At 41.7% G+C, this 22,332-nt stretch overlaps 1 protein-coding gene across 1 annotated transcript in view; it reads left to right on the forward strand.

The window, feature by feature from the left end:
• The window catches only part of WASHC5 (WASH complex subunit 5), a 61,221-nt gene that overhangs the window by 13,944 nt on the left and 24,945 nt on the right, over window positions 1-22,332 (forward strand). The window contains exons 8-17 of the mRNA XM_045998615.1: window positions 3,257-3,370; window positions 5,541-5,712; window positions 10,810-10,937; window positions 13,774-13,903; window positions 16,168-16,280; window positions 17,839-18,005; window positions 18,081-18,156; window positions 19,578-19,688; window positions 20,453-20,593; window positions 21,642-21,722. Coding sequence (XP_045854571.1) covers window positions 3,257-3,370; window positions 5,541-5,712; window positions 10,810-10,937; window positions 13,774-13,903; window positions 16,168-16,280; window positions 17,839-18,005; window positions 18,081-18,156; window positions 19,578-19,688; window positions 20,453-20,593; window positions 21,642-21,722 — 1,233 coding nt within the window. The remainder of the gene's footprint in view (window positions 1-3,256; window positions 3,371-5,540; window positions 5,713-10,809; window positions 10,938-13,773; window positions 13,904-16,167; window positions 16,281-17,838; window positions 18,006-18,080; window positions 18,157-19,577; window positions 19,689-20,452; window positions 20,594-21,641; window positions 21,723-22,332) is intronic.

Consider the following 22,332-nt stretch of genomic DNA (forward strand, 5'->3'; position numbering starts at 1 on the left):
TGCTTCCTAACTATTTCTTTATTCTTTTCTATTTCATGACTCTAAGCTTATAAATCAATCTGTTATTTTATGAATAGGAATTTTACTTTAATAGTAAGTTTCATTTACCTATAAGCTAATATTGATGGAGTTTATATTCCTGCAGGGATGTGCTTATGACATTCTAAACATTGTCTCACCCAAAAATATTAATTCTTAAAAGAATAAAGCTTACCTAACATACTCAATGTAGAGGAGATGTTCTCTTTGTACACAGAGGTTTTAATAAAGTACGATGAATTGGATCGTGTTCTTGGGTGGCAGATGCTATTTCACTTGTTACCGGCCATTGAATGGCAGACTGTGATTAGGGAGCTGTAGGCAGAACAGCCCACAGTGAGGAGATGACGCCTCCTCTCCACAAACACATCACGCTCATGAGCTAGCGACTGAGCAACCCGGAGGAAAACTCTAAAAATCTGGGTTCATTTGCCTAAGCTTGATTAAGAGTTCTGACCAGAGTGCTATAATCAGAAACAGAAATACTTTCATGGTGAAGGAAGGTCAAAATCCAGTTATATGATGCTTATAAGATACACTCCTGAAAAACACCCTGGCACACTAAAAATAATGGAATTGAGGCCCTTGGGTAGCTCAGTCAGTTAAGCATCTAACTCTTGGTTTCAGCTCAGGTCATGATCTCAGGGTCGTGAGATTAGGCCCTGCATGGGACTCCACACTCAGCATGAAGTCCTCCCTCTGTCTCTCTCTGCCCCTCCCCTTGCTGTCTCTCAAATAAATAATATTTTTTTTAAAAAAGGAATTAAGAGAGAGATTCCAGGCAAATGCCAGCCAATGAAAAGCCAGTAAGAAAATACTAATATCACACCATAGAGAATTTTAAACAAAAAACACTAATAGAAATAAAGAGGGATCATATATGATTTTAAAAAGAATAATCCAAGGTCAATTTATAAATTTACACCCAGTTAAATACTCAAAATATATAAAGCAAAAATAAAATAACATGTAAAAATTGATGAAACCATAGTCATGATGGGAAATTTTAGTATACTTCTTTCTCTATATAATCCTGCTCTTTCAAAAATCCATAATAGATGGTTTGTGTATATTTGAAAGGATATGTATGAAAGTTAGGAAATACCAGATAACAATGAATGGAGTTTTAAAAAACAATTTTAGTCTATGGACTGTATTCTCTTACTGTAGCATGATTACATCGGAAGTCAATGCTTAAAAGGTATTTTTAAATGTTTGGAAAAAACATACACTCCCAAATAACTTGTGTTCAAGAGGAAATCACAGTAGGATGCCTGGGTGGCTCAGTCGGTTGAGGGTTTGTCTACGGCTCAGGTCATGATCTCAGGGTCCTGGGATCAAGTCCCACATCAGGCTCCTTGCTCAGTGGGGAGCCTGCTTCTCACTCTGCCTGTCGCTACCCATGCTTGTGTGTGCTCTCTCTCTGACAAATAAATAAAATCTTTTAAAAAAACAAAAGAGGAAATCTCAGTGTCAAAGAAGAAATACGTAAAATCACCCAACATCAAAATACTGCAAAGCAAAGCTCGTGGGAATGACTAAAACTATTCTTCAGGGTAACTGAAGTAATTATTTTAAAAATAAGAACAATTAAAAATGAATGATTTAGAGGGGTACCTGGCTGACATAGTGCAGCATGTGACCCTTGATCTTAGGGTTATGGGTTCAAGCCCCACGCTGGGTGTAGAGATGACTTAAAATTAGAAAAAAATGAGCTAAATATTGAGCTTTAAGAAGCTAGAGTAGGTCAAGTGAACAGAAGTCAATAAGCGTATGAGCAGCAGTGTGTTGAACTGGACAAGAAGGGAAAGAGAGATCAATACAACAAAGGCTGATTTTTTGAAGAGTAATAAAATAGATACTTAGTGAGACTGACCAGAGAGGGAGAGAGAAGACAAGTTTAAGTATGTTAAGATTGAAAAAAAAACCTAAGATAAAATAGCTTTTAAAGGTACAAGAAAACTTCTAAACAACTTTGTGCCAATATATTTGAAAACTCTGAAGAAATAGAAAATTTTCTTAAAAATATATAAATACCAAATCTGACTCAAGAAGAAAAAGGAAGTGTGACGAGCTGTGACTGTTAAAGAAAGGAAACTGGGGATCCAACCTCCCTGCTTATCGACTCCCACCAAAAAGAGAGGATCCCCAGGACCGCAGGATTTCTCCAGCAACTTTTAGCAAAATTTCAAGTGACAAATAATCCCAATTTTATACAGACTAAAGTAGGTGAGTTAAGAACCGCAAAAATAATGCTTTGTTTCCTTTAGTCGAGAGATTCTCACATGAACTGGGGAACCCTAGGAGAACCCCCAGGCTCGTTCCAGGGCTCACTGAGGTGAAACTGTGTTTGTGATAACACCACAGTGCTTCGTGCCTTCTCCTCTCATCCTTTCCCGAGTGTACTTTGCATTTCCAGAGGCCCCGAGAGAGTCACCTCAGGACCCTGACTGAGAGAGCTGAGTGCGAGTCCAGCCGTCTTCAGTTAGGCTGGACATTACAGAGACTCGAAAAAATGGAAAAGTGACGCCATCCTTCTCACAAAACTTGTTGGGAAACCTTTAGTCGTTTTGGAGTTTTGTTTGTTTGTTTGTTTTAAAGATTTTATTTATTTATTCGACAGAGAGAGATCATAAGTAGGCAGAGAGGCAGGCGGAGAGAGGGGGAAGCAGGCTCCCTGCCGAGCAGAGAGCCCGATGCTGGGCTCAATCCTAGGACCCTGAGACCATGACCTGAGCCAAAGGCAGAGGCTTAACTCACTGAGCCACCCAGGCACCCCTTGTTTTTGTTTTTTAATGAAAAACATTTTATGTTAGCATGCAATGGGTTTCTTGTTATTTGAAGTGAATTAAATAGTTTTTGAAGTGTCTCAGCTGTAATGTGTAATATGATAAGTATCAATAGATACAACCCCATTAAAAAAAAATCCTTTGGACTTTTAGAGTTTTCAGTAAGTTTTAGTTGCATAAAGGCAGGGGTGAAAACGTTTGAGGAGACCACTGCTCTAGTCTGCTTTTCTGTCAACCCTGATTTTCCCATGAGCAGCTCTTGTCGCCTTTGTTCCAAAGTGTCGCTAAGACAGAACACTTACTATTTGGCAGATCATGGGTTTCCATTGCAGTGGAGTTTGAACTCGACGGAGTAGGCAGTGTCTTCTGTAACTTTGCCTCCAAGTGAGCAAGTGTTTAACATATTGGATGAATGTGTCCTCTTGCAGGTAATTAGTATTTACATGGGGATCACGGTCAATCTAGCAGATGCTTGGGAACCATATAAAGCAGCAAAAACTGCTTTAAACAATACCCTGGACCTTTCAAACGTCAGAGAACAGGTAGGTGCTGGCCAATGCAGAGGGATTCTCGTAACAGCTGCAAGCCCGCTCTGGGGGGTAGGAAAGGAGGAGAGTTCCCAAGGACTTTGGCAAATGTCCACATAGACATTTTAAGTGCGGTGATCAGTAAAAGGGGGGAATTTTGCACATCCTAATAAAATAGGTAATTACAGATTTTTAACTTGCATGGTATATGTAAGTGGGAGACTTAGGTTCAAGATTCAACATCCTAAGACAAATCAGTATGTCACATGACCCCAGTTGGCTTTGCTTATTCTTGCTAAAGTCTGTGTCCTTGTGGACAGAACAGCTTTCACCGGTAGCTGGAGTTTTAATTTTTCATTAGTAGGATGAATATTGAGGATGGTAACTAAATGTACACAATATGTCCTATCGCTATAATTTAAATTTGTCCTCTCTGATGTGTCAGAGAAGCAACAAAACTAGACACATTTCATCTCCTTAAAGTTTAAATGGTTATATTCTGTCTCTTTGATGAGAATACAAAGCAGTTACCCTCAGTTTGTTTTCTGTGATTTATTCACTTAAATCCCTCTGGGATTTTGTTTTATTTTTTCCTCCCTTCCCTGTGATCCTATTTTGTTTCTTAAATTCCACATATGAGTGAGATTTCATGATAATTGTTTTTCTCTGATTGACTTAATTTCACTTAGCATAATGCCCTCTAGTTCCATCCACATCGTTGCCCATGGCAAGATTTCATGTTTTTGATGGTTGAATAGTATCCCATTGTGTGTGTGTGTGTGTGTGTGTGTGTGTGTGTGTGTACATCTATCTCACATCTTCTTTATCCATTCATCTGTAACAGGGTGATGGACGTTAAGGAGGACATGTGATGTAATGAGCACTAGGTGTTAAATTATATAAGACTGATGGATCACTGAACTCTACCTCTGAAACTAATAGTACATTATATGTTAATTGATTTTAAATAAATAATTAATTTCAAAAATTTAAAAGAACATAAGGCAGAAGGAAATTTCTAAGTAAACAGAGCAATAAAAATCTCTTTGTTGGTTAGTATCTTTGACATTTCTAAACAGTTAACCTTCCTCAGCCTGGCTGTCTGAGTTTTTGAGTTTCCAGCACAGTTAAAATGATACTGACTCAAAGAATGTCAGCATGTTTTATTCAAGTAAATTGAATTCCATCAATAATGCACAAAATAATTTCAACGTTGGCATGTCTCCTGGAAATGTATTAGAGAAAGCAGTGCTTCCAATACTTACTGGTATCAGAGCATTAATTTTTCATCCCTAAAATTACTTTCCAAAATTGCATTTTCTCCTTGGTGCTGTTTTTTTTTTTTTTTTAAAGATTTATTTATTTGACAGATAGAGATTACAAGTAGGCAGAGAGAGAGAGGAGGCAGAGAGAGAGAGGAGGAAGCAGGCTCCCAGCCAAGTAGAGAGCCCGATGCGGGGCTCGATCCCAGGACCCTGGGATCATGACCTGAGCTGAAGGCAGAGGCTTTAACCCGCTGAGCCACCCAGGCGCCCCTCCTTGGTGCTGTTTTAAGAAGATATTCAGAGTCCTCCAACAAAGCACCTGGTGATAGTTTGAAACTAACCCGACTAGGCTAGTGATGTTGAACATTTCACTCTTGCTTCGGGGAAAGCAGAATGACCAGATTTCCAAAAGGCTGGTTTGAAAATTCACTTTTCATCTGCTAAGGCGTATCTACGTTGTGCTTTCATCTGCCTGTAGAACTCTCTTCTGGGTATTTCTGCTCTGCCTTCTTGGTCAGTAATTATGGGAAGAATAGGCAGCTGAGCGTCTGCCTTTATGTTTCTTTTCCATCCAAGTTAAGGATAGAAGGAGCCCCCAGAACCCCCTTGTTCCCGGTTCTCCAGTTGACATTTGCAGAAACCAGGAGGGAGAGATTCAGTCCAAAGTCACACCAGAATCTTACCATAGCCGGAGGTAGGATTTAGGATTCTCTCAGTTCTGAGTCCAACGTCCTTTTCAGAAATGTTCAATAAACCACTTGCCTTGAAGCCTTACCAACTATGGTCTGTATGTTACTCATCTCCTATAGAAATGTGATTATTTGTCCAGGGGTTTGTCTGCATGTGATTTGTTTCCGAGGAAAAGCATTTTCTCTTTTTGAAAACATGAATCGAGTTGTTTCGTTTTTCATTTTAAAAAGTCAAGCAGATACGCCACTGTCAGTGAAAGAGTGCACGCCCAAGTCCAGCAGTTCCTGAAAGAGGGTTATTTGAGGGAGGAGATGGTTCTGGACAATATCCCGAGGCTCCTGAACTGCCTGAGAGACTGCAATGTCGCCATCCGATGGCTGATGCTACACACGGCCGACTCAGGTAATGTGCAAAAGGTGTGCCCGTCCGCATGGCTGCACAGAAAGGCCTTCAGAATTAAGATATGCTCCATGATGCAAAAATGGTTTAGCCTTTGGGAGAGAATCAAGTTGCTTTTTTATTTTAGGGAGGGAGAGCATGCGGGGGAGGGGAAGAAGGAGAAGAAGAGAGAGAGAGACTCTCCAGCAGACTCCCCCCGAACACGGAGCCTGACAGGGGCTTGATATCACTCCCTCTGAGATCATGACCTGAGCTAAAACCAGGAGTTAGACACTCAGCCAACTGAGCCACCCAGGCACCCTGAGAATCAAGTTGCTTTTGAAGTTAGTCATTTTTTTGCCTACTTGGACAAGGTAACAGCCCACCTGAATAGTCCCTTTGTCGGGTTCGATTATCTGGGATTACCCCAGTGGGTCCAGGGTAATCCGCATAAGGGTCCTTGAATGGGCAAGAGGAAAGCAGAAGAGTCAGAACTAGAGAGGCGGCATCATGAAAACACTCAGCAGGCCATTGCTCATTTTATTTTTATTTATTTATTTATTTATAAGATTTTATTTATTTATTTGAGAGAGAAAGAGTGAGAGAGAGAGCTTGAGAAGGGGGAGGGTCAGAAGGAGAAGCAGACTTCCCGCTGAGCAGGGAGCCCGATGTGGGACCTGTTCCCGGGACTCCAGTATCATGACCTGAACCAAAGGCAGTTGCCCAACCAACTGAGGCAACCAGGTGCCCCCCATTTCTGGTTTTAAAGGTGGAATGGGACCTCGAGCCAAGGAATACAGGTGGCCTCAAATGCAGAAAAAGGAAAGAAAACAGGATTTCCCCCAGAGCCTCCAGAAGGAGCACAGATCTCTTGACTCCTTGATTTTACCCCAGTGAGACCCATTTCAGATTTCTCATCTCCGGGACTATAAGAGAATACCTTTGTGTCTTTTTAAGCCGTTAAGTTTGTAGTGATCGGTTACAGCAGGAAACTAATACAAGAGCTAATCCAGTAAGTAAGGACCAGATGTGCAGAACACATCTGGTGGGGTATGGGATTTGAGTCCAGAGCAGGAGAGAAATGTTGTTTGTTGGCATAGAGAAGTCAAGGTGGTCGGGAAAGGCTCCACACAGGATACAGGACCAGACTGCCCCCGCCACCTCGGATTTTTAAGTAAAAAGTTCTAGACTGGAGAAGTGATAGAGAAGAAGGTATACTTTGGGAAGTACAGAAAAACATGGACCCACAGAGTTGATGAACAGGCTAAACCAGACTGCCTAATAAAGGTAGACTGGGTCTAACCTTTTCTGGCCCACAGTCCTCTTGGAGACACTATGGGCTGAAGGTCCAGTTCAGTTGCTTTACAGATTGTAGGAAATGCTTCCACAGAGTCCATGAGCCTTTGACTTAAAAAAAAAAAAAACCTGGTTTAATGGAAAAATAAGTAGGTTGGACTAACCTGAGCTAGTTGAGAGCTGACACAATTCCTCGTACTTAGTAAAGGCTGGATTGATGTTAATTAACTAACGAGTTCACTCACCTGGAGCGCATGCGCTTCCCACTCTCAGGCCTGTCATTCAGCAGCCCTGTAAAGCCTCCTGCCTTTTTTTTTTTTTTTTAAGATTTTATTTATTTATTTGACAGAGAGAGAGATCACAAGTAGGCAGAGAGGCAGGCAGAGACAGAGGGGAAGCAGGATCCCTGCCGAGCAGAGAGCCCAATGTGGGGCTCGATCCCAGGACCCTGAGATCATGACCTGGGCTGAAGGCAGAGGCTTAACCCACTGAGCCATCCAGGCACCCCAGCCTCCTGCTTTTTGTTTTTCATCAACAAACTTCGCTTGAGAGTGACCCTGAGACAGGCACTGCTTTCAACGGTTGTGCTTTCGGATGAGGCTGTGTCTCTAAAAATCCTGCCCATGAGTCTGCAGTCTCCCATGGTATCACAGCTGCCGTAGGCCAAACCTCCCAGGAAAGATGTTCTTCCCGCCAGCTCCCATCTGGTTCCACATCCTGGGAGTGGTCAGCAGTGAAGACAGCAGGTGGACTTCTTCATCCTTTGTACCTCTGAAAATACATGGACTTTCTCCTCAGCCTTCTCTCTTCACACTAGAAATCTCCAGCTCCAAAATCTTTCTCAAAAGTGCTGCTTTCCAGTTTTTTGGTTTTTGTTTTTTTCCGTTTTACTCTTTTGCCTACATCTCTCTGCAGTTTACAGTTTACTCACAGCACGAATACCATGGCTGACGCTGAATCATATAATGGATCTGGTTTTAGTCACATTTCTTTTTTATGTAAACTCCAGTTCGAATTTGAGGATTTTGCTCTACTGACTCAGTACTGAATCTTCTTTACCAGTCTTACATGCTCAAGCATGTAAACAATTCGGGTCCTTGTTATATTCTATCATAAAACCAATAGTGGGTTTCCAATGACTCAGCCTCCTTGTCCTCTTCCCCACGATTGTGCCTGACCTCCAAGACTCCAGTCTGGGAGCCAGGGAGTCTCCGGGATTGGCACCTTTGTAGGGACAACAAACAATATTCTGTGCATTTATCTCCAGGCACATCTGTTTTCCATTTTTGTGCCTGGCAGTTGTCTGACCTGATTGCATAAGGTCATCATTTACCAGAAACAGATGATTTACCTATCTGATGATGAGTCATGTGTGGGAAAAATAACTGCTTGTTTAGCTTTTATGGTGGTTCCAGTTGTCATGTGTAGGGAGGAATGTGTATTCTTTATATTCCCTCCTGTTGATCCGCTGGAGGCATCTCGCCCAGGCTTTGGATGCCTCCCCAGTGTCTTGCAGCTTCTGAAGAAACACGCTCAGAGCCAACCTCCTCAGGCAGGACTGCCCGGCTCCTGAAGTCTCACTCTGAGGGTACCATGCTTCTAAGATCTGTTGCCTCAATTCTCTGAGTCTGCATTCTTGCAGGTCAGATGTCAGAGATGGGATCAGCCTCTGAGAATGCTGGAACCATCCCCGATTTCTACCAAGGATTTAATTATTAATGCAGGGCGATGTTCCCTATCCGAAAATGAAGGCAAATTCGTCTCAGAAGGTTTCTTATTAAATCAGAATTAATACAAAACAAATGGAACTCTTTGTCAGTTTGGTCTGTTTGATTTTGTTAGGCAGATATGAAGCTGAAAAAACTGTCTCTGTGCGGTCAACGTCACTGGTTCCAATATAGCTCTTCCTAGATAGTTGTGATGAATGCGTAATAATCCTACTCTAAGGTTTCCCATGAAAACCGAGACCTTCTCCAGGTTTTCATGAGTCTCCTCCTGATGGATTGGCTTAGAAATCAGTATAAAAAAGGGCCATCTGGGGGCACCTGGGTGGCTCAGTGGGTTAAGCCTCTGCCTTCAGCTCAGGTCATGATCTCAGGGTCCTGGGATCGAGCCCCGCATTGGGCTCTCTGCTCAGCGGGGAGCCTGCTTCTCCCCTTCTCTCTCTGCCTGCCTCTCTGCCTACCTGTGATCTCTGTCAAGTAAATAAATAAAATCTTTAAGGGAAAAAAAAAAAAAGGCCATCTGCAGGCTTCACCAGAACCCAAAGATCAGAAAACACCCCTGACGTACACAGCCCAGCCCTCCTGTACACATTAGCCATCTTGGGATACACTGAGGGGCTAAGAAAATAAGAAAGCCGTGTGGCGCCGGAGCAACAGTCAGGGAACTGGAACGTCATCAGATGTGAATTTGCTGACTGTTCGTTGCTGTAAATTTTTTATTTTGACTATTTATAGTCCATTTAACCTTGACTTGTAACTATTTGTGCCTTATCGTATTTTCTTATTTTTTCTTAAATAATTGGCCCATAAACTAATTTCAGCAAATATCAGTATTTTTTTTGAAAGTTCTATATACCTTTCTTTAACAAATTGCTTATTTTATTTGAAATAGTTTTGGTTGGGAGCTGAGAGGCTGAGCAGGGAATCGGGATATTAGATATTTTGCCCCTGGGTCCATCCCTGCCTAATTTTGTCGCCTTGGCCTAGTTTCCAGAATCTCTCTGGGCCTTGGTGGTAGGTAGTTCAGGAAGCTTCGAGTGCCTGCCATGCCCTTGGGTCTTTACAAGGAACAGAACGCTCCCAGGTCTGGTTCTTCCTGTTTGGAGGTGCCATATCTTTGTGTGGGTAACCCTGCTTCCCCTTGGTGTCAGGGACCCCCAAGCTCACCCTAGCTACGATCACTTCCTAGAAGACACAGAGTGTGTTAGCATTTGTGGCTGTGATTTATTGCAGCAAAAGGATAGAAGGCAAAATCAGAAAAGGGAAAAGGCACATGGGGTGAAGTCTGGAGGGAACCAGGCACAAGCTTCCAGGGGTCGTCTCCTGGTGGAGTCACACAGAATGTGTTTAATTGCGCCCCTGTCCCCAGCAATGCATTGCAACACCACGTGTGGGGTGTTGCCAACCAGGGAAGTTCTTTGGAAACTCCATGTCCAGAGTTTTTATATGGGGCTGATCACAGGCAGCCCCTGCCTGGCATGTATCAAAATTCCAGACTCCTAGAGGGAAAGCAGGTGGCCATCATAAAACACATTGTACAAACAGTTAAGGCATAGTGGCCCACTCTTATTAGTACTTGAATGGTAGCATCTCCCGAAATCTGAGTTCCCAGATGTGCCAGCCTTGCAAATAGGCCTTTCTGAGGAGAGCAATCTCAAAAAACTGAGACTGTCCTCACTGCCAGAGAGCAATGCCTAAAGCAAAAGCAGCTGCAAACAGGACATCAGGAGGCTGCCTACTGACGGAATGGTGTCCGAAGGCTCTGCCCATCCATATTGGATGGTCGGTAATGAACCAATCCCAGAATGCCTGTAAAATCTGAAACACTTTTCTGCCGCTTGCTTTTTCCTCCTTCTATAATATATCATGAATGACATCCCTTGCCAGATCCAACTGTCATATTTTAAAAGTTCAGTTGTACTTACTCATGGCATAGATATACCATATTTTTCCGTCTGTATGTTGTACATGGTGTATGCTTTGCTTATTTTCAGATGCTTAAAATGAATGAAAGTGAAGGAAAGTTTTTAAGAATTCCCCCTTATGGTTCATGTTTTCTACACATTTAATAAATTAGGAACTCTTTTCTTCCCGTTTCTAGCCTGTGACCCAAACAACAAACGCCTTCGTCAAATCAAGGACCAGATTCTAACGGACTCTAGGTACAATCCCAAGATCCTCTTTCAGTTGCTGTTGGACACTGCACAGTTTGAGTTTATACTCAAAGAGGTAAAACCCTTGAATAAATAGTCATCAACATCTTAGTGTTTTTATGCTTAAAAATATTTTTAAAGGATTTGGATTCTGTAACTGTGTCTCTGGCTCAGGCTAAGATTCTAGCTGTCTGCGATAGTTCTTACACTAAAAGGACAGGATTGAACATATAACAGGCATTTAGTGCCTACAGCCATTGGGGAGACAGGGCTGGGGGAAATTGTACAAGACTGTGGAGGTGACCATCTAGCGAGGAATATGAACAAGTAATCTGAGAATTGCACTAACGAAAATGTGCTCTGAAATGAGAAATGTGCTCTGAAGGAAAGGAACATAGTTCTCAGAGGACCTAAAATCAAAGATGCTATTCCCAACTTCCCTGAGAAGAGAAGCGAGAGCTTCTGAAGGGGCCCGAAAAAGGAACCTGTCAGAGTTAGCTAAGACAAAGGCTGGAAACATTCTGGAGACCATGCCAGAAAGGGGGCAGAACACGCCCAGGTCCTCTTGGGTAGGAAACAGCATGACCAGTTCAAGGACCAGAAAGACCAGTTGTCTAGAGGGGAGAGAATGAGAGGAAGTGGTATGAAATGAGGTTGAAAGGTGGGCAGGCGCTAGCCTGGGCCTGGCAGCATTTCAGTCATCTTCGGAAAAGCCATAAGAACCTGTTAGAAAGGGCCTTTAAGTCGGATGGAGGATTTGCAATGAAGCAAAGTCAACTTACGGATTTTAAGGATTTCAGGTTCCCCGAAAGAGATTCTGAGGTTAGTCAGTCTTAGGGCTAAAGTAACAAGCCTCTGGGGGCTAATAAAAGTGGCAGATACCCAGGAATGTCTTAAGTTTTGAAACCAGTAACTGGGGGTTTGGATCAGGTGGGCCAGGAACTAGCCGTGGATGTTAATGCCCATTTGGAACTGATCTTCGTCTCGCCTCAGTCTGGTTAGTGGTATGCTTGATGTTTATCTTCTAGATATGCGAGGACACCGTGTTCCCCCACTTAGTAGCTCAGGAAAAGTACATGCTGATTATTAACATCATGCTAATGCATGTGCGGGGTGTTTTCAGTTTGCAGTGACTTGTCTGGGTATCATGTTTAAGATCAGAGAGACGCTGCCCCTTTTTGAACTCCTTAATAACGTTAATGTTTTCCCTCTGAATAGCAAATCATTATTGAATACCTGCTCTGTTCCCAGCCAGGTGCTAGGAATTCAAAAATGAACAAGGCATGTCCCTACCATCAAGGAGCTCTCAGTACAGTGGGGGAAGAGAGACAGATTAAGCCAAGATGAGAAACCAAGAAAGATCCAAGAGCAGGAGCCGGGCATCTTACTTGTTGGTCAAAGCAAACTGCAGAGGCAAGTGAGAGTCGCCCCCGAGGCATCAGTGCACTCAGTCCAGTTAGGAACCTGAACCGAGCACCAGTTCCCCAAGAGTTCTGTAGCTCAGTCTTGTTGCATGAAAATCAGGACAGGTCTGGGTCATCTGCCTGGCCAAGCCTGCATTTCTAATCATTGATCTTTTTCTGAAATCTGTTGGAATAGAATAGGCAGCTTCCTTCTGTCTGTTCTGGTAGAGGGAAAAGAAGACCAATTCATTGTGAAAGATCTTCAAAAGAGAAAGATCTGGTAGAAAGATCAAAACCAACTACCCAATGCAAATCAAGCAAACGAGAGAGAATACATTTCAGCTCGGTTTGTTAACCTACCTCCCACCTCAACCCTTTTTCTAGAATCACCTTCTGATTCTCCTATAAACACACTAATTGGACTAGTGTTTCTTATAATTTTTATATAAAGGTACATCTCCTAACTGAAGGACCATCCCCTATCCCAAATTCTATCTTGCAAGATGAAACCTGTGAGTTCAACTGTGAATGAGTGTTTGAAAGACTTCAAGCCATGTGGCCAGTGATGAAGGCCTCAGTGTTATTTTTAGTCACTGCCACTTTGTCACCTGGCATTGATTGATCCCAGGCATTTGAAAAGACAGGACAGACTCTAGAGACAATTCTGACAGTTCTTCATCCTGTTACTTTTCATTGCTGAATCATCCTGCCTGATCACTGAGATTCCTTTTCCCCTGGCCCACAAAATTCTACCAGTCTTGATCCTTTCATCTGCAGTGAAGTCTTCGTCTTTTAAAATTCATTTTGATGCTGAGGAATGAAGGATTTCTTAAGAAAAAAGTCAGTATACTCTCATATTTACCCCATTACGACCTGAGCTCAAGAAATAAACCCCCGTACATTTGTGACATACCTTAAATAGGTTTCTAAAGTTTATTTCAATGGAAAACAAAAAACCTTGAGATACACTGTTTCCTCCTCTACCCAACCCTTTATAGGGTTTTAATTTTATAAAGACATGAGTTCATAAATAGACTTACGGTGTGATCACAAAGAAAGAACTTGTGTTGGTAATTTAGCTCATTCTCCACTAAACGGACAAAACAATGCTCAACCTTCCCCGACTTTAAAATATGACCCCAAAGTTGTTACTTAGAAAGGACTTTAGAGCAGTGGCCACCAGGTTTCATGTCTTTTAAAAATACTGTTTCCTGGGCCGACCCAAGACCCTCTAAACCAGAATCTTCAAGGGTGGGGTGTGGGCATCTGAGAAGTTTAAAGCCATCCAAGTGACACTCTGTTCATTTGCTCTGAGAACCACTGTCTTAGCAGTGGTCTAGCTTTGCCCCTCGATTTGTACAAAGGAGGACAGCTCAAGAAATGACATCAGGGTAATGTTACTTTTAGGCATATATTTTTATAATAAATTGGATTTCGCTCAGGCTTTCTTGGTAAACTGCCTAATCTAGACTTCCTCTTAAGTAATTTCTTTTCTGTCTCTTTCAACAGATGTTCAAGCAAATGCTTTCAGAAAAGCAAGCCAAATGGGAGCATTACAAGAAGGAGGGTTCAGAGCGGATGATGGAGCTTGCTGATGTCTTTTCTGGAGTGAAACCCCTAACCCGAGTGGAGAAAAATGGTAATTGCTGAAGAGGAACTATTGGTGTGCTTGAAGTGTACACAAAAATTACTGGAAAGCAGCATAGTAAAAAGTCCTTAATGTCATCATTGTATGCTAGGGGTTGCTAATGAAGATCTAAAGCTTAGTTTTAGCTGCCTCTAGCTTTGTGCTCCTTTAGGCAACCTTCATAGCCTCTCTGGACTTGAGGTTTCTTACTTTTGAAGTATGTGATTGGGCTAGAAGGGTTGTTATACTATACCTAGTCCACAGGGTCATAATTCATTCCCGACCCTCATCAGAGTATGCACCCCTGGTGTGTTAACTTATATGCATTTGTGGGGAGGGACAAAAGGACCTAACTGTCCTGATCTTCTCAGGATACTTCCCTCAAGAATATTACTAACTACTAACATAGATGGTATGCAAGATTCTTGGCTTCTAATCATGTTTGCTGCTCCCCCCCATACCACCCCCCCCACCCCACAGTGTGCCTGCCATCTAGTGGCAGAAGAGGGGACCTGCAGACTTTCTAAAACACTACTCTTAATGATATTAATCATTACTTTAATGATATTAATGATATTAATTCCCCTTCTTTTAGGAAATTTTATCTATAGGAAAGTTACGGTCTCACTTAAAATTTTTATATAGATAGAAGCCTTTCAAAATGCCCCCAAACTACCATTACGAATTTTAAGATGATAAACTTTTTAATGCTTTAACTCTGAAATTCATTTCTGATAGTTAATTACATAGTAGAATAGTATAGATTTTTTGTTTGAAAAAAGCTTAGTGGTATAACTTTTTGTTTAAAAAACCTGTTATTTTTAATCAATATGATCTTATGATTACTATATTTGGCTTTTGTTGATTTATTTGATGCTGAATGTTAGGCCTAAAATGTATTTCCAAGTTACTTTATTATTCCTCGTGGGAAAAGTTGGCTGTGTTTTTATTCATGTGATATAAATTGGCAACATGTTTTGTAGTTCACTAGATTGTGTCTAGAAAACAAGGAACCACCTATAACAATCTAACCGGATTAGTTTCTGAGAATCAGGCATGTTCATTTTTTGTTCTAATTGCTTTTAGGTTCTTATAAATCCCAACATCCTGTCAAAGGTCTTTCAAAGATAAAGAATCGTCTACTTTATCTTGCTACATAGCATTTTTCAGTTTAGGAAATACTTCCGTAAATATTTCTCATTTGATCCTTATGAGACGGTGAAATAAACATCTGTATTCTTGTCTTACATGTAAAGAAATTGAAGCTCTAAAGGTAGTCACTTGCTGAAGGTAGCAAAGGTTTAGAACCTGGATCGAGCTTGGCACCTCAGACCCTGAACCCTGTGCTCTTTCTGCTAGTCCAGAGCTGTTCCTCAGTCTTACCAAAAAAAAAAAACAACCAAACTTTAAAATTACAACTAGCGTGCCTCATACGAATTCTTGAAATAACTTAGAAGTCCTTAAGTGCTTTTATTAAAGTGAAATCATCCCATTAATAAAACAACAACAAAAAAAACTTCAGGGAACCAACTTGGTGAGTTAAAAAGAACAAAGCCTTTGAATCAGACCAGACCATTGAGAAAAGCACGGCTCCGGCATTTAGTGGCAGTGTGACCCTACCTGGGATCGGAACATCTCTGGGCATCAGCTGCCCGATCTGAGAAATGCCTTCTAATTCCTACCTCCATAAATTGTTGTGAAGAGTCAATGAGAAAAGCTTCGAGCTTTACCTGCCACACTGAGGGTCCCCAGAGCATGTTGGTGCCCTTTCCTTTCTCTGCTGTGTGAAACTGGTTTGTGAGAGTGAACGGCACCCCCTCAGCTCTTCAGATCATCCCTCCCCTTCCTGACACGTTGCCCCTCATTGTCCTCCAAGACGTGCCGTCATCATTTTTGTCCCGAAGCTGCTGCCCATGTCTGTCCCCTCACTTAGGGACAAAATGTCCCTGCGCCTCTCTCTCTACCCATCCTCACTTCTCCAGCAAACCCTCCCCGGGAACTCTCTGTCCCAGTTTTCATTTCCTTCCTGACTCCTCCCCACTCCTGTGTCCATCGTTACACACTTGTGTTCACTGAGCCACTGATGCAGAAAGTTCTCTCTCTTCTCCCAGGTCACATGCCCAAGGCACTTTGGTGGTTCTTGTGTGGAGAGTCCCTGAGGGCGATGTCAGTTACCCAGCGAGAGCTCTGTGAACAAGACCTAGATTTGTAAAGGGTTCCTGAGTAGATTCAAAGCCACAGGTCTCAGCCGTCTCTCCTTGTTTCTGTGTTTGTAGAAAACCTGCAAGCTTGGTTCAGAGAGATCTCAAAACAGATCATGTCTTTAAATCACGATGATTCCACTGCTGCAGGCAGGAAAACGGTGCAGCTCATACAAGCTTTGGAGGAGGTAAGATAACCCTTCTTAAAGGGGGGACGCTTGGATCATGAATCATAGTTTCCAACCCACCCAGCAATCTGGTGCCGGAAATACATCTGAGAGAATATTTCATCAGAAGACACAATCTGCTCATTGTAATATTGTATCCAGTGTCCTAAAATTGGGAGAATAAGGAAGTGATCAGCATGACGAGAAAGCCAACAAAGTGATGACATTTCCACTTGCAAAAACATAAAGTCTTGAAAAAATAATCATGAAAATGATATAGAAACCGGGGAAATTGTGGTAAGACAGCAAGAACTAAAACAAGACCACGCTGTAGACACCATGTCTAGATTGGGGAGGAGTTTGGGGTAGGGGACTACAGAGGAGTACACAACCAATAACCATAGTTGTATAATGACCATATGCTTATAAGTGATGCTTTCTTTTCTAGAAAAAAAGAAATAGTTTTTCATCTACTCAAATTCAAAAAAGAATTATTATATTTTCCCACTCCTGAAATTTTAATTGTATGCTTAACTAGGTTTAAAATGAAAAATAGGGGTGCCTGGGTGGCTCAGTGGGTTAAGCCGCTGCCTTCGGCTCAGGTCATGATCTCAGGGTCCTGGGATCGAGTCCCGCATCGGGCTCTCTGCTCGGCAGGGAGCCTGCTTCCTCTCTCTCTCTCTGCCTGCCTCTCTGCCTACTTGTGATCTCTCTCTGTCAAATAAATAAAATCTAAAAAAAAAAAAATAAATAAATAAATGAAAAATAAACAAAAGCATGAGAACAGTAACGATCAGCTATTTAAAACATCATCCATACTTACTTGGAACCCTGTTCAACTGGTATAAGTATATATCTTTAGAGACAGAAGTAATACTTTATTTGGCATACCTTCTTACAGGCTTCTTTTTTTTTTTTTTTTTTTGAGAGGTTTGTTAGTCATTGTCAATACAGCACAAAATAGTTTTCTGTTGTTAGTGCATCAGTTTCCCTAGCCGACAATTCCCCACTTGTACTGTTCCTATTTTGCTTGTTTCCTGGATCTTTTACTTTGTCCACAACTATCAACAACTTGGTAAATGTCAGAGGCTTTTTATCATTTGTGTTATTTATGTCAGCAATGGCCCAGGCACCTTGAATTATATACATTACAACTTCAGGATGCTGGGGAGTCATTATTTTATTTGAAGGAATCCAACAAAAAGACCTTAATAATGTCCAAATGCCAACACCCTGGTTGTGATGTGACTTTTACTCTGTTTTTTAGCAAACCTGCAAATCTTCAGAATTAAGAGGATTTTCTAATACGTGTTTATCGAGGCTAAGATGAAAGATGGAAGTATCCACTCATTATGTTAAATACATACACAGTACAAAGAGTAGAACATTTTCTAATTCTAGAAACCTGTGAATTACATTACGACTTGGCTTATACATTTCTAAAATTATCATTTGAAATAGAAATTTTGCCAAGAAATTCTTAGTGAGTAGAGTGCCTTTCTTGAAGTGTTTTCAGGGAAAAATGAACACCACCAAAGCCACTTGGAATTTTCTAATTAAATGTATTTATGTGACACAGGTTCAAGAATTTCACCAGTTGGAATCAAATCTGCAAGTCTGTCAGTTTCTTGCTGATACTCGCAAGTTTCTGCACCAAATGATCCGAACCATTAACATTAAAGAGGAGGCCCTGATCACAATGCAGATCGTTGGGGACCTTTCTTTTGCTTGGCAATTAATTGACAGGTAATGTGACCAGCCTAACATTTCCCCTTGATGAAGGCCACCATGGATTCTCCTTACCACTGATCTCTCTTACAGATTCACATCCATCATGCAAGAGAGCATAAGGGTAAACCCATCTATGGTTACTAAACTCAGAGCTACATTCCTAAAGGTAAGCAAAGAATAGTTAGATCACATTCTCAGTCACTAGGGAGGAATTGGTCTTCGTGACTACCTCATGTATGAATTCAGTCCAAGATTTCGTTCTTTTAGAGAGTTAGATAATTTAAGTCTCTTTAAAGTCTGAAAATTGTTAGCAGTTTTCCCACAAGAGCACAGTTTCAAAAGATGCCATGCATATTTGAAGTTTCAGTTAACATAAGTTGGATGTCTTACAGAAAATAGTTTTTAAGTTAAAAAAATACATTTTTAAAGTTCTACCAAGGTACTAAAAATGTCGTACTAAAAAAATACATTTTTAAAGTTCTACCAAGGTCCTTTTTCTCTAGATGTGAATTAAGTCCTTTTCCTTACTCATTTAAGAAATTCTTGTTGAGCATCTGCTACAAACCAGGGTTTCCTCTAAAGATGAGGGAATAGGGGGCGCCTGGGTGGCTCAGTGGGTTAAGCCGCTGCCTTCGGCTCAGGTCATGATCTCAGGGTCCTGGGATCGAGTCCTGCATTGGGTTCTCTGCTCAGCAGGGAGCCTGCTTCCCTCTCTCTCTCTCTCTGCCTGACTCTCTATCTACTTGTGATCTCTCTCTATCAAATAAATAAATAAAATCTTAAAAAAAAAAAAAAAAAGATGAGGGAATAGTGGTGAACAACACAAGGAGGGCCCTTGCTCTCGAGGTGACTTCAGATCAAGATAAATGAGCAAATAATTGACTCAGTGTCTTCTGACAGAGTCACCTTATACACCAGGTCTTAGGTGCACTTTCCTATTTAAACATCTCTGTGAATGGGGATGGGTTTGTAATTGACAGCCATCAAAGTTCAGTCGTCAGTGTTTTCTTTCTTTCTGAGTGGTACATAAAATAAGGCACACCGTACATGCTGTGACATCTTCGATTGGATGCAGTGCAGTGATCCATCCGTCACAGTGATTTCCATCCAAGAGTAGCTGACTTCTGTAGAACAGTAGCTCTCAAACTTGAGGGGCATCAGAATCACCTGGAAGACCTGTCACAACACAGATGGCTGGGCTTGGCCCCCAAGGTTTCTAATTAAGTAAATCTGGGGTGGGGCTTAAGGAACAGCATCTGTAACAAGTCCCCAGCTGATGCTGATGCTGCTGGGCCGGGGACCACAGTTTGAGAACCACTGCCATAGCCGATGACTGTTGTGTTTAAAAAACTGTATCATTGTCATTTGTCACTAATTTGATTAACTTATTTATTCATGTCATTAATAATTCATTATTTTTTATTAATGACAAATTAATATGGTCAGTAATGACTTTGATGAAGTTCAGTGGTTGTTGCTTTCTCCTGGGTAGGAGCCAAGAGCTTTCTTATATGTTACTCTTTGTGGAAAGAGAGATTTCTAGGACTTTTTGAGATAGAGAAACAGATATACCTCCTTTTCTTTCAGCTTGCCTCTGCCCTTGATCTTCCCCTTCTTCGGATTAATCAAGCAAATAGTCCTGATCTTCTCAGTGTGTCTCAATATTACTCTGGTGAATTGGTGTCCTATGTGAGAAAGGTAAGAAATGCATCCAGGTGATACTTATTTTATTGGCAAACTAGCTGCTATTTAAAGACAAAAAGGACTCTTGGGGCCCTAGAAAAAGTATACCCGTGTTTCCTTCCTGTATTAACTTGACTGCAGAAATTTGCCATATCTAAACATAAACCAGTTCTTACTGGTACTATGGATATAGACGTGTGTTTTACTTCCAAAGAATTTTTACACCTTTTTTTTTTTTTTTTTAATGCTGGTAGTATTAATCCCCATTTTGTAGGTATAGAAACTGAAATAGAGATTATATTGGTTTCTACGAAGTCACAGAGCTAGCTGGGAAGAGAGCCCGGTCTAGATCCAGCATAACCTTAGAAGTTAAAGGTTTCAGAGGAATTTTGGTCCTTGTTTCAACAACTTACAGTACAGCGTGGAGCCCAACAGACCCGGGTTCAGAATTTCCCTGGGTCACGTACTGACTGAGTGCTCTGTAGCCATGTTACTAACACCTCTGATCCTCAGTCTTTGGAGTTTGTAAGGTGGAAAAGATACATCTTTTCGCTCCATGTGTATGAGGACTAGCTTTATATCCTGTGAGCAGTTGATATTTGCAGGAACGTAGCTGTGTGCCTGAGAGCAGATGTTAAAATAGCTCTAAGTCCCTTATCATCCCTTCCTGTAGACAAGTGGCTCCTTGTACACACGGGTACTGTCTTCCTGCCGTCCTAGCATTTATCGGCTGCAAAATAAAAGATGTCAACCATTTTTCCTTTCCTCTTTCACTAAAGGTTTTGCAGATCATTCCAGAAAGCATGTTTACTTCTCTCCTAAAGATCATAAAGCTTCAGACCCACGATATCATTGAAGTGCCGACCCGCCTGGACAAAGACAAGCTGAGGGACTATGCTCAGCTTGGCCCACGATACGAGGTGGCGTGTCCCTCTGACTTCTGCCTTTTGATATTTAAATCCCAAACCATGACGTGTCCCAGGTCCATGTCGCCTGCCATATCCCTAGGACCACCAGACCAATTCTGATTTCTCTTTTCCTACTCTCAGTGGTAACTAGTGCCAATTAGTGCAGCCATATCTGTATCCGTTACCTGGTCCCGGAGTTATTTAAAGCCTCGATGGCCTGAGTGTCCTCAGAAGAAGTGGAGCTCAACTGGTCACTTTTCTCCCGAACGGTCCTGGCGAATCAGCCCTTCTTTCTGGGGTATAGTTTGCCAAGACTTTTCACATTCAGGTTCCCACTTTGTACGTCAGATCAGTGGCTCAAAGTTATCTGGGTTCCTTTAACGAATTCCTCCAGCCAGACTTTTAAGCCCACTCAGTAGTCAAGCAGCCTCAGGGTTGTTTGGGTTGTTCTTCCCAAATACCTCTGCTTTTCCTTCCCCCGAACTCAGGAGATGTGAGAGTGAAATCAAGTGGAAACTGACAGTAGGAATTCACTGTCATCAGATTACATCCCAGCATTAGTTTTATATCCTCTCTGACACAACTCCAAAAATTACATCAGGAATTTGGATTGTCAAGCTTTGAATTTATATAGTTGTTCAAACTCAAAAATACAGTATCGGTCTACCTTATTAATGTCCCCTTGTGTTGCTTGGGGGAAAAAAGTAGAAGGCAGGTAAGGGGAAATTACCTTGTTAGGGTCTTGATGAGCCTTTTCTACATGGAAAGGACCATCCATCTCATGGAATCCTGTCTTCCTTTTATGCATAGGAAACTGAGGCCCAAAGAAGGGGAGGTGATTGGTCAGCATTTAAAGAACGACTTCATGTTGCTGACCCCGTTCCCAGCATGGCTAACAGGGGTCTCTCAGTTCCATCATGGCACCTCATTTCTGACCAGGGCACATCATTCCTGCGGTCTTGGTTCATTCCTGGGCTCTCGGCCAATTAATTTCACTTCCTGTAAAAATTATGGGTCTTTCATCTGTAGTACTTCATTAACTTCTTTTTCTTTGTTAAAGGTTGCCAAGCTCACTCATGCTATTTCCATTTTTACTGAAGGCATCTTAATGATGAAGACAACTTTGGTTGGCATCATCAAGGTAATAGCTTTCATGCTGGTCCACGTGACCTCATAGACTCTTTACTTGGATCATTGGATCACTGTGGTGGTTCTCCCATGGGGAACAGGGAATGACATGGTCCTCTTTTGTCCTTTGCTGTTTCACATTCAGCTCTTGATCTTCATGTCATTCATTTACTGATGGAGGAAGAGAGAGCATTATAATCCTGATTTTTCATCCATACCCAGGAGTTACTTAAATCTAAGAAAAATCCATTTTATTGAGTTTTTGTAATAACAAAACAAAATGGTTCAATTCCCTTGACCACTGGCTCACTCTCTCCCATCCTTCTTTCCTTGTAGTATTTTTATACTGCATCTCAGGTGTAGAGAGCTAAGATAATCCCACCCCACTGTCATTGTCTGGCCATTGTCATCAGACATGCATGCAAGCTCCTCTCTTCATCTTTTCTTTCTCATCTGGATGCCCACGGTCATTCCCATCCCCAGCAGCACCCACTCTGTATGTTTGATTTCTGTCCCCAAGGAGGCAAGTATCTGCATTTTAAGTATGAGATGTTACTTTATGTGTATATGTGTTTGATTTCTCTACGTCCTGTTGTGCCCTAAGGCCCATTCTTTTCCAACTC

This window comes from Meles meles, chromosome 1 (assembly GCF_922984935.1).
Source record: "Meles meles chromosome 1, mMelMel3.1 paternal haplotype, whole genome shotgun sequence".
Lineage (NCBI taxonomy): Eukaryota > Metazoa > Chordata > Mammalia > Carnivora > Mustelidae > Meles > Meles meles.